Below are 13,295 nucleotides of genomic sequence, written 5' to 3' on the forward strand. Positions count from 1 at the left end.
TATTTGAATGCATGCATTTGAGCAGTGCTTTGTAAAAATTAAAAATATTGATATTGACAAGAATGCTGATCCTAACAAGTAAAAGTATTAGCTAAGGACCCGAACTATAGAGATGTTCCCTATATCTGCACTTCAAGGTTTTGATAGAACGATTAGGGCCAATGTCTCTAATACTCCTACACTGATATTTAAAGTCATAGCACATTGCAAGCATTAGGTCACTCCTTTAAAAGTAGTGCTTAAATAAATATAATGTACACCAACATGTGAAGATGGATGATTAATTCATAGATATCGAAAGACAATACATTAGAAAAATGCACAAAAACAGTCCAAACAAAGAATGCTCAGTGCAAACAGTTTGTATAATAGATGTACAGGGAGTGCAGAATTATTAGGCAAATTAGTATTTTGACCACATCATCCTCTTTATGCATGTTGTCTTACTCCAAGCTGTATAGGCTCGAAAGCCTACTACCAATTAAGCATATTAGGTGATGTGCATCTCTGTAATGAGAAGGTGTGTGGTCTAATGACATCAACACCCTATATCAGGTGTGCATAATTATTAGTCAACTTCCTTTCCTTTGGCAAAATGGGTCAAAAGAAGGACTTGACAGGCTCAGAAAAGTCAAAAATAGTGAGATATCTTGCAGAGGGATGCAGCACTCTTAAAATTGCAAAGCTTCTGAAGCGTGATCATCGAACAATCAAGCGTTTCATTCAAAATAGTCAACAGGGTCGCAAGAAGCGTGTGGAAAAACCAAGGCGCAAAATAACTGCCCATGAACTGAGAAAAGTCAAGCGTGCAGCTGCCAAGATGCCACTTGCCACCAGTTTGGCCATATTTCAGAGCTGCAACATCACTGGAGTGCCCAAAAGCACAAGGTGTGCAATACTCAGAGACATGGCCAAGGTAAGAAAGGCTGAAAGACGACCACCACTGAACAAGACACACAAGCTGAAACGTCAAGACTGGGCCAAGAAATATCTCAAGACTGATTTTTCTAAGGTTTTATGGACTGATGAAATGAGAGTGAGTCTTGATGGGCCAAATGGATGGGCCCGTGGCTGGATTGGTAAAGGGCAGAGAGCTCCAGTCCGACTCAGACGCCAGCAAGGTGGAGGTGGAGTACTGGTTTGGGCTGGTATCATCAAAGATGAGCTTGTGGGGCCTTTTCGGGTTGAGGATGGAGTCAAGCTCAACTCCCAGTCCTACTGCCAGTTTCTGGAAGACACCTTCTTCAAGCAGTGGTACAGGAAGAAGTCTGCATCCTTCAAGAAAAACATGATTTTCATGCAGGACAATGCTCCATCACACGCGTCCAAGTACTCCACAGCGTGGCTGGCAAGAAAGGGTATAAAAGAAGAAAAACTAATGACATGGCCTCCTTGTTCACCTGATCTGAACCCCATTGAGAACCTGTGGTCCATCATCAAATGTGAGATTTACAAGGAGGGAAAACAGTACACCTCTCTGAACAGTGTCTGGGAGGCTGCGGTTGCTGCTGCACGCAATGTTGATGGTGAACAGATCAAAACACTGACAGAATCCATGGATGGCAGGCTTTTGAGTGTCCTTGCCAAGAAAGGTGGCTATATTGGTCACTGATTTGTTTTTGTTTTGTTTTTGAATGTCAGAAATGTATATTTGTGAATGTTGAGATGTTATATTGGTTTCACTGGTAAAAATAAATAATTGAAATGGGTATATGTATTTTTTTGTTAAGTTGCCTAATAATTATGCACAGTAATAGTCACCTGCACACACAGATATCCCCCTAAAATAGCTAAAACTAAAAACAAACTAAAAACTACTTCCAAAAATATTCAGCTTTGATATTAATGAGTTTGTTGGGTTCATTGAGAACATGGTTGTTGTTCAATAATAAAATTAATCCTCAAAAATACAACTTGCCTAATAATTCTGCACTCCCTGTATGTGTCACCCAAATCTGACAATCCTGTGTAAATGTACACCACTTCACATCCAAGCATGCACCCCACTCACAAGCTACTTATCATTAGGTAAGACCTCAAAAATGAAGGTCTGGCTACACTTTTTGGGAGAAATCCCTACTGTGATAGATAGATGGCACACTCCAGCGCTCGGGAACAGGGTTTCATGTGTAGTAGTATACAATTCCACCATTTATTAAAATAAAAAACTACTCACATAAGGCAGGTAGAAAAAAAGCATGTAAATAGATAAACATAATCAACACCCCAGTGGGCGTGATTGTTTCATGGCTGTAGCTCCATCTGATGCGTTTCGTCCAAAAGGAAATCATCCAGCGGTATAGAAGTATTTGCTTCGGGTGGAGCTACAGCGGTAATGCAATTACACCCACTGGGGTGTTTACCGTGCTTATCTGTTTACATGCATTTTTTACCTGCCTTATGTGATTCGTTTTTTTTTTTTTTTTCATTTTAATAAATGGTGAAAGGTTATACTACTACACTATGACTCCCTCTTTTGCCTGTATGTCTTCTTGATATTATTTTGTGGATTACTTCGGAAACCTTGTTCCTGAGCCCTGGAGAGTTCATTCATCCTTCCCAGTGGGGATTTCTCCCAAAAAGTGTAGCCATGGCTCCATCTTTGAGGTCTTACCTAGTGGTAAGCAGCTTGTGAGTGGGGTGCACACTCATGGGCTAGCACAAAGGTACCTTAAATAACAACACAACACACAAGTATGATCAAACATATTTATTAAATGGAAAATATATGGCCACGGTGTTACCCATAGGGGGAGGGGTTAAATTAATTTAATTAAATAAATAATTAATAATACATATTTCAAAGGGAATAACCTGCTGTCCATCCAGCCAAAGCTGGACGACTAATCCCCCATTTCGGATAACAACGTGACTTGAGAATAGGGAGGGAGGGTGGGCGACGCTGGCTGACAGGACGGGCTGAGGAGACCGCCGCGCTGGAGCCCTTTTATAACCTCCTACAGCGCGGGTTTCTCCCGCCCGATTCGACCAATCGGCGGATCCGCTTCTTCCGCCAATCACACGCTGTTGCTACCCAGCATCTGCACGGCACCTGAAACGAAAGGACACAGCAGGAGAGACTGCACAGCGGTGCTTCTCGTCCTTTGGTCCAGCCCATGTTGGTCCAGCATATTGCTGGGACCTTTCATGGGCTAGCACAAAGGTACCTTAAATAACAACACAACACACAAGTATGATCAAACATATTTATTAAATGGAAAATATATGGCCACGGTGTTACCCATAGGGGGAGGGGTTAAATTAATTTAATTAAATAAATAATTAATAATACATATTTCAAAGGGAATAACCTGCTGTCCATCCAGCCAAAGCTGGACGACTAATCCCCACCGGCCGGCGCCGGCAGAGCAACTGCCGGCTGAGGCCCCCCCACCACCGTGGCTGCTTCTATCAGGTTTTGCAAACCCATATTGAAAATGTCGATGCCAATGGGTGACAAATGGACTCTATCCCTGCGAAAAAGGCCTGGGATAAAACCTTCTAATTCCGAGTGGCGGAACGACACTCCGCCAGAAGAAATTAGGAAACTGTGGATGGTCCTATTAAGTCTCCTCCGAATTCTGTCCAAATAAAACAGGCTACTCTGAGGGGACCACAGAATTCTTGGAATCATTTCAGAAAAGGCCAACACAGAACCTGGAAACATGAGACTTATCGTATGCAAATCCCTTTTTATTTCACATAATAGATCCCAAGTGCCCAATTTACCTAAATCGTTTCCCCCCGCATGTAGAACCAGAATCTGAGGTGAGGGCCATATGGCCGACAAATACACCAAATGTTCCTTCATATTACGCCATCTCAAACCCCTAACACCTGACCATAGTAAAGTAAAAAATGAGGAGTCTAGACCTAGGTTAGTGGAGTAGGGCCTCGATTCGGCATGCTTGGCGGCCCAGAAAACATAAGAGTGGCCCACTATCCATACCACCTTCTTGACTTGCTCTGAAAGAAAAATTATAAAATTAATAGTTCCGGACGAACATATAACTTGTACCTAGAACTATTCCAGCGCCCAACATACTTCAACCTGTCCTCTGAAAAGCCCATGGCGTTAGCTATCGTGGCTGCCCCTATCCTAAAGGAATGTGACGAAAAACGAAATGCTGACAAATTCAAAAGTCTCAAACAAGCAGAAAAAACGGCCGAAAATTGATACCTGGTAAGAGGGGATAAATCATTGTGAACAAAAAACGAGCCAGAATGAGTCGGCCTTACCGCCAAATACCTTTTGACTTGAATGACCGGGCATAAGGAATCGTTAGGAGAACTAGAAAGGGAAAACCAACAACCTTTACCTACTGGCATAGATTTGGACCTGCAAAGAAAAATAAGAAGACAGCCATCCTGCACACGAATATGATTGAACCTAAGAAAAGATGAGGAAGACTTGTTAGCTGCTGTGAATTCTCCTACCCTGAGAGCTCCGAAAAAGGCAACTGAAAAAACGGCTTTAAAAAGCAGAACCTCAAAACCGGATGAACATACCTCTTGAAGCGAACCCAGGAGGTCCAATAAAAGTTCGACCGAAATGGGACGCCTGCCGTCACTTGAAGGCCTGGACCTCCTAAAACCTTTCAAAACTTGAGTCACTTGGAAGAAAGACGTCAAGGCTGGTAGACCTGAAAATTTCAAAAAGAATGACACCCCCGCAAGGATCTTGCTCACTGACGCCGGGGATAACCGAGCCTGGATTAAATTGGATAAAAAAGATAAAGCTAACAACGGAGTGACACTAAAAGGATCCGCTCCCACAATCTGGCAAAAAGAAAACCATCTGGACCAAGATAACTTATAGTCCGACCATGTCTTACTTGAAACTGAATTGCGTAGGTTACTGAAAATTAGTCCCATATTAAGCCCCAGAGGAATTCCGGGCAAGGGGTCCCCTGTTGATCTGCCGCTGGCGCCAGGTCCCGGAACTTCGCAAACTGTAGGCGAGACAAAGCATCGGCAATATTGTTATGAATTCCAGCTATATGTTCAGCCTTAAGCCAAATATTGTGGCGCATGCAGTGCAATACCAAAAAACGCAGCAGTTTAACAACTGGCCCAGATCTAGAAGATAAAGCATTAATAGCGAAAAGGACCCCTTTATTGTCCGTATGGACCATGACTCTCCTATTCTCAAAGAATTCTTTCCAGATTACTACTGAAACTACCACTGGAAATAATTCCAGGAGGACCAGGTTTTGTAAGATGTCCTCCTGCAACCATTCCTGATGCCAAACACCAGCGCACCAATGCCCATTAAGGAAGGCCCCAAAGCCTACCGAGCCGGCTGCGTCCGTAAAGAAATTCATCTGGCTACTTACTACAAACTCCTGTTGCCACACTGTGGAACCGTTAAAATTGGTCAAAAAAGCATCCCAGATCTTAAGATCCTCCCTAACCCCTTTCGACAACCGGATGTGCGCCCGCGGGTTAGTGAGGCCTTTAATGGCCAAGGAGAAACTACGTGAGAAAACCCTAGCCATTGGGATGACCCGGGCAGCAAACGCAAACAGCCCCAGTAAAGACTGGGCTTCTTTCAATAGCACTTTCTTCCTGGATAAGAATGAAGAGATCAAGGATCTTAGTTTCCGCAATTTTTGCTCCGGTAATCTGAACTCCATGTGTATCGAATCAATGATAATGCCGAGGAATTCGATAGACGTGGAGGGAAAAAAGGTTTTTTCCTGCGCTAGGGGAACGCCAAAGTCTTCACAGATTTCAAAGAAAACCTGTAAAGCCTCAGAGCATTCCGAGGATCCCTCCTTCCCAAAGAATAAAAAATCATCTAGGTAATGCAAAGCAGCCCCATGGGGAAACCTTTGGGATAGGACCCAGTGCAAAAAGGTGGAGAAGGCTTCAAAGTAAAAGCATGAAAGGGAAAATCCCATGGGCATAGCCTTATCAAAGAAAAATTGACCCAAAAAATGAAATCCCAAAGAATTAAATCCTTGGGGGTGTACAGGCAATAAACGAAAAGCCGCTTTGATGTCGGCTTTAGCCAGCAATGAACCTTTGCCCATCTGCCTTAAGATGACCAAAGCTTCATCAAATGAAGAATAACATACAGGAGCTAATATGTTAGAAACCTCATCATTCAGGGAGGATTTGGGAGGGTAGGAAAGATGATGAATTAACCTATATGCTCCCTCTTCTTTTTTGGGCACTATGCCCAACGGGGACAAACGAAAATTTGTAAAGGGGGGAGCCTGGAAAGGGCCCGCAACCCTACCTTCAGCCAGTTCTTTGGATATTTTTTCATACACAACATCAACATGGCAATCAACTGATAGTAAATTTTTTACCATCACACAACCCGGGCCTGTAAAGGCCGGGACTAAAAACTCGTCTCTGAATCCTTCAATTAGCAGAGCCGCCATCCTGCGGTCTGGGTAGCGCTCTAACCATGGTTGCATTACGGCCAGCCTCACTGGAGTCGGCGCCTTTTCCATGGTTATCCTTGGAAACTGGCTGAAAAGAGGATGCGGCGGATTTGCGGAAACACCTGCTGGCTGCATGAGAACCGCTGCAGTAGGAGCAGTCGTGCCTATACCGACAATTTGTAAGGAACTTGCACTGTCCCTCATTGAAGGCAAAGCAAAAACCTTTGCGAAAATTGCTTTGGCTATTTGTCGGGGGCCTAGGAGTAAACTGGGGTTTTGCTGGCAACATTAAGTTTAACCATAGACCCACGTCTTTTGTCCCCCAGTGTAGCGAAGGGTGGACTGCCAACTTTTGCCGAAAATTCTCGTCATACGAGAACCAAGACGAGCCCCCGAAATGGCGAAACGCCTCGGCAATAATGTCCAAGTGCTGGAATAGACCCGAGCACTTGCTGGGGAAACGCTCTCCCATTACAGCTGCATAAATGCAGAAAGCCTGAAGCCAATTTTGAAAAGTTTTAGGCACGGCCCTCCTCCTATCCTCCTCAGACCTATCACCCGCTGGTTTATCAGCCTTAGATAAAAACTCCTTGGAGGAGGGCAATAAAGACAACAAGTCGATGAACTCTCCCCTCCAAATTTTTTCTTTCACTGTCTTGGGCAAATGAAAGCCCAACGGGGACAGAACACATGGGAGGGGCTCCTTAAACGAAGACTCCCCCACTGTCACAGCTGACGGCCTAATAGGCAATGAGGGGTTAATAGCATTAACCAAGCCCTTAGCAGTAACTGGCTTTCTAATATCCTGCAATGCATGAGTACCTGACTCCTGCCAAATTGCATTAACATCCTCCAAATACTGCATATCATGCGGGATAAAATCATTACTGGACTCATGTAAATAATCAGCACCATACACTTGTGCTCTCTGGCCTTCTGCCTCACTCTGTGATTGTTGTTCTGCACCCATGGCTTGTGCACCTGTATAATTAATACATAAATTCCTGTCACTATAAGCACCAGACACCTGTGCCCCCTGCATACCTCTATCAGCACCACTAGCATGTGCCCCTTGAAATTGGTGTAAAACATTTGACAGGGAATTAACCAGTACAGACAACTGAGACATATCAGGATATGATTTCTCACCAACTTGGGACATAGGCTGCTCACTCTCCTCCACTTGTATAGGGTGTGTAGCGCTGCTCTCTCGCTGCCGAGATGCACTTCTTGTCACAGCTGCTTCTTTCTTCAGACTTGACTGAGGAGAAGGGGCTGCACTCTGAACTTTTCTCTTTCTCCCTGGCTTCTGTTTTGCTGCGCTCCCCGCAGCAGCTGAGCCTTTTCTCTGCACCGGAGGGGATGGTGTGGGCTGTACTGAAGTGTTACCTTCTTCTAGACAGCGGAGCAGCCATTCCTCACCCCCCTTGCTCTCAGCCCTCTCCAGCAGTTGGCACAGGAGGGCTTCCCTGCTACTGGTGGCGCGGCGCTTCATCCTGAGGTGCTGACAGGCACTGTCCCTGCTGCGACGCTGGCTGACAGGACGGGCTGAGGAGACCGCCGCGCTGGAGCCCTTTTATAACCTCCTACAGCGCGGGTTTCTCCCGCCCGATTCGACCAATCGGCGGATCCGCTTCTTCCGCCAATCACACGCTGTTGCTACCCAGCATCTGCACGGCACCTGAAACGAAAGGACACAGCAGGAGAGACTGCACAGCGGTGCTTCTCGTCCTTTGGTCCAGCCCATGTTGGTCCAGCATATTGCTGGGACCTTTCAGGAGTGAAGTGGTGTGAGTTTACACAGGATTGTCAGATTTTGGCAACATATGCATCAATTTTATGAACTGTTTGCACTGAGCATTCTTTGTTCGGAGTGTTTTTGCACTGTGCAACTTTGCTAATGTATTGTCTGCGAATATCAATGAATTAATCCATCTTCACATGTTAAGTGTCGTGCAAACCAATGGTGAATAAATATCTAAACTGATAAGCTCAAATAATCCGTCATAAAAACATATCTCAAAACATCAGAAACATATAATGAAAAAAATGTGTAACAGTAATTTGTTTAAAATAATGTGCTGAAAGTGCATAAAAGTTTGTATCCAACAGTAAATAAAGTGCCCAGTTGTTGACTTTCCTCAGTGATAACAATTTCAGTGTGACAACATGAAAACAAATAGTATATTTCCACTCGATTGTGACACCTGAGTGCTCCCAGTATTCTCTTCTAAGTGAGTAAGTAAATACGCTTTTGATTACATAAAGAAATCCTCATCCATCAATGTTAGTTAGTTGTTTTTTTCAGTTGGTTTAGATATCCTGTGACAGTGGTTCCTTTAACCCTCCTGGCGGTATCCCCGAACGTGACTCGGGGGTTGATTTTTTCTACCAAAATCGGTAGCGGAGATCGGCGCCAAATTCAAAAAAGTAAACAAACACATTACATACAGTATACTGTAATCTTATAGATTACAGTACTGTATGTAAAAAATACACACCCCCCTTGTCCCTAGTGGTCTGCCCAGTGTCCTACATGTCATTTTATATAATAAAAACCTTTCTTTCTGCCTGAAAACTGTAGATTGTCCATAGCAACCAAAAGTGTCTTTTTATGTCAAAAATGGTTTTAGATCAGCTAGAAAACAGCGATAATAAATTATAATCACTTGCAGAATTGTGCGATAGCGATTTGCGGGGAAATACGTCATAAAAATAAATAAATAATGACAGCAACAATTCTGCAACTGAGCAAATTTCAGTGATTTTGAGTTGATTACATTATTGAATAATTTTTATTTTAATTATATTATTACTTGCTATAATTATTTATAATTATTTATTATATTATAATTTAAAATGTTGTTTTTAAAAAAATGTCATACCCGGGATGCCTATTAGATTCTTGTTTGGTCAGATTTAAGTGAGTTATTCCTAAAAATTACAGGCCTACAGTATAAAACACCAAATTTCCTTGCAAATAATTGTACCGCTTTCAGCATGTTTTTTCAGAAAGAATCATACCGCCAGGGAGGTTAAGGAAAAAATCTGAATACATTTGATACACTCCTTACGTTACATACTGATCTCTCTCTGTCTCCAGAGTTCTTGCTTGACATAGAGGGATTGGTGTGTACAGTAAAGCCCCCTTACACACGATCTGACCTTTGTCCGACCAAAATCACATCAGAATTCCGATGGAATTCCATCGGAGTAAAAGAGAACATGTTCTCTATCTAAACTCTGATGGAATTCATCGGAAATTCCAATGGAATTACTCCAATGGGGCATACACACGGTCGGAATTTCCGATGGAAAAAGTCCGTCTGACTTTTTCCATCTGAAATTCTGATCATGTGTGTGGGACTTAAGGAGTGCATCAAATTTATTCAGATTTATTTATGGGGGAGCCTTAAAGGGACCACCACAACAGGATATCCAAACCAACTGAAAAGGACAACAACTGGGCTAACATCGACGGAGGAGGATTTCTTTATGTAATGAAATGCGTATTTGATTACTCACAACTACTGCATTTTGTTCATGATATGTTTCTGATGTTTTGATATATGTCTTTATGATGGATTATTTGAGCTTATCAGTATCTAACACAGATCTATAACACAGCTCTATATATACAATTTCATTGCTGATGGGAACACGGTGTGGTGTTTGCCGCAACCACATCTGGCATTTTTTGAACACTTATTAGTACTGAAGCTATATTGTTTACACTTTAGATTTTTTTGTACGGAGGTAGTGCAGAGGTATTATTTATTATCATCTTCACATTTTGGTGTTAAACATATTTACTTAAGCACTATATTTAATTTTTCACTTAATTGATTTGTACCCTAGCACATTATTTGATTGTGCAACACATTTGTATTTTTAAATAATTATATGTATGTGGGTATATAGTGAGTGCTGCTATGACCATTCAGTTGTTTCATTCATTTGTTTGATTGCTTATTTTTGACACTTAGCGCAGCCATTTTTATTTTTCATTAGGTCACTTCTGGCAGCCAACACAGATCTGGGAACATTGGTGACCAAAAGAATGTTTACATATACCAACAACTTCAAACTGAAATCTTCTGTCAGTTATCAACATGTTTGTGGAATCTGCTGCTCTTCTACACTCAGATCAGATTTCCAATGAGCTTGTAATTTTTGCACTTGGGCCAAAGTGTGTAGAGATATATTTGTTTATCACCACCAAAAGATCATTTTTAGGAATGATTTGGATTACTCATTTATTAACTGTGCCAGCCAAAAGAAATGCACCGTGCGTGATTGAGTAATGTAATTGCAATCTGCATGCATTACCAGTTCTATGTCATATTATGACATTTAGATTGATTGCTCACAACCACCAGGCATCAGGTATCAATATACAAACAGCTCTCTCACAGAGAATAACACACAGTGAACAATGTGCCTATCCATAGTCCAGCCACTGCACCACTGACCCACTGTATTCTTCTCATAAAACAAATACAACTTACTCATAGTAAATGGTCCAATACCATAGAAAAAGAATGACTGACTATCAGTTGCATATGCCATCCCATCTCTCATTTGACCACTTCATATCTTGTTTTAAACTGACATAAGACCATAAGGCTTATTTTCATTACAGCAACACAAATGTGAACAGCCTTAGGGCTCATTCAGATGGGGACTGAGACCCATCCTGCATTCTGAGTCACTTTAAGCAACATGTCAATTTATCTTGAAACTGCATGCAGGCAATCCCATAGAAGTTGATGCATTCAAAGTAGCTGCACAGGCACAGTTGCATGTCTAAATCTGATAAGTTTCTTTTTAAAAACTTTTTCTCATTAAACTTTTAAAATGTAATGGATTAACAGGTTTCTTTTAACCGCTTGCCGACCACTGCATGACTATTTACATCGGCAGAATGGCATGGCTGCGCAAAGGGACGTACCTGTACATCCCCTTTAAATTGTGGCATAGTGGGCACGTGCGCACCCGCCGCATGCTCCGTGAATGTGACCATGGGTCCAGCGGACTCAATGTCCACCGGGTGTCCGCGATCGTGTCACAGAGTGGCAGAACATAATGTAAACAAGGCATTTCCCTGTTCTGCCTAGTGACAGGACATAGATCTACTGCTCCCTGTCATCAGGAGCAGTGATCTCTGTCATGTCACTTGTAGCCCACCCCCCTTACAGTTAGAATCACTCCCTAGGACACACTTAACCTCTTCATCGCCCCCTAGTGTTTAACCCCCTTCCCTGCCAGTGACATTTATACAGTAATTAGTAGACATGTTCACACTGAAATATTTTGTTTCGGAATTTCGTTTTCGTCCGAAAAATACATGTATTTATTTTAAAAATGCATTCGTTCGAAAATCCAAATTAATTAAGGTTGAATCTGTCATTGAAGGCTTATGGTGTCTGTCGAATGTTTTAAGAAGATTCGACCGAATCTTTAAAAAAAAAAAAAAAGATTTGAAAGAATCTTTAAAAAAAAAATCATTACTGATCCGCCCCATGTGAAAGGGTCCTTATGCATAAGCCAGACCCATTACTAGTTCACCAGCATTTTTTGATTTTGATACCTAAAATACAAAACCCTTGCTATTTGGATGCCTTCTAATATCCTTGGTGTGCTTGGCTGGTTTGAAGATGGAACCATTTTTCAAATAAAGCAAATAAATGTAAACAAAGACAGGAAAAAGGAAATCAGTAAATATTTGGGGATATCCATTATCAGAGAGTCACCCACATCTGGGTGGAATATTAAACCCATGAAATTGGTTTACCCATCTCAAATACAAAATGTTAAAAGCCAAATGTTAATATTTTAAAACTTTTCTGAAGCTAAATAAAGTAGTTGCTGATCTTTTCCATTTTCCATTTTTTTTGTGAAAGTATTTAGATACTAAACAGCAGATATTCTAGTCTGGTGCATTTGTAACAAATAAAGATTTATTTTTTTAAATACCTGTTACTGTCAATTCTGTGGTCCTTCTTACTAAAAAACTTCCATACTTGAGTTCGCAGGTATAATTCCCAATGTCATCTTCTCTAACCTCCCTGATAACTAGAGTATCCCTTTTTAAAATAATGCTGGGCCTCCATGTCTTTGCTTTGCATTCCTGTTAAAACACATAACACAAAAGATATAATTACAAAAACATGGTTATTGTTTTTCAGTAGAAAATTATTAACACAATATAATATAACAAATTTGAATAATTAAGAATCTACCGTTTTGCAATCCAATTATAAAAAACAAAACAATAAAAAAGCAGCATTGAATTAACCCATTTTGGAATCTCATCAGCAAACATGGGCTAGTACAGAGGTATTGAATAAGGAGACCAAACAACAATTTGATACAACATTTTTATTTAACTTTGGTAAAATTGGCCACGGTGTCATCCATAAAATGTGGGGGCGGGGTTACAAAAATTTTCTCAATAAATAAATTAAATTACAAAAGGCCAAATTGGCTAAACTTAAAACTTTAAAATCAAATTAATTTCTGTCCATCCAGCAAAAGCTGGACGACTACTCCCCCCATACAGACGACCCCATGACTTATTATGACAAACTGACAGGTAAGGGTGGGCGGTAACTCGATGCTGCTTGTCAGGAGATGTGACTGAGCAAATCACCTCAGCCTCTCCCTTATATAGGCTCGTCCAGTGCAGGTTTTACCTCACGCGAACGGACCTATCAGAGAAGGGGGCTGCCGCAGCTGACCAATCAGAGGCTGTTACTACCCCAGAGCGCGGCAGCCCACTTCTCCCTCTGCTCTATCCCATGCAGGCTCAGCATACTGCCGTAGCCTCACATGGGCTAGTACAGAGGTATTGAATAAGGAGACCAAACAACAATTTGATACAACATTTTTATTTAACTT

The 13,295-nt window shown here is 41.8% G+C and overlaps 1 protein-coding gene across 1 annotated transcript in view; it reads right to left on the reverse strand.

Moving 5' to 3' along the window:
- The window catches only part of IL1RAPL1 (interleukin 1 receptor accessory protein like 1), a 1,739,707-nt gene that overhangs the window by 584,788 nt on the left and 1,141,624 nt on the right, over positions 1-13,295 (reverse strand). Inside the window, exon 5 of the mRNA XM_040338202.1 lies at positions 12,372-12,525. Coding sequence (XP_040194136.1) covers positions 12,372-12,525 — 154 coding nt within the window. The remainder of the gene's footprint in view (positions 1-12,371; positions 12,526-13,295) is intronic.

The sequence above is a fragment of the Rana temporaria genome, chromosome 2 (assembly GCF_905171775.1).
Source record: "Rana temporaria chromosome 2, aRanTem1.1, whole genome shotgun sequence".
Taxonomy (NCBI): Eukaryota; Metazoa; Chordata; class Amphibia; order Anura; family Ranidae; genus Rana; species Rana temporaria.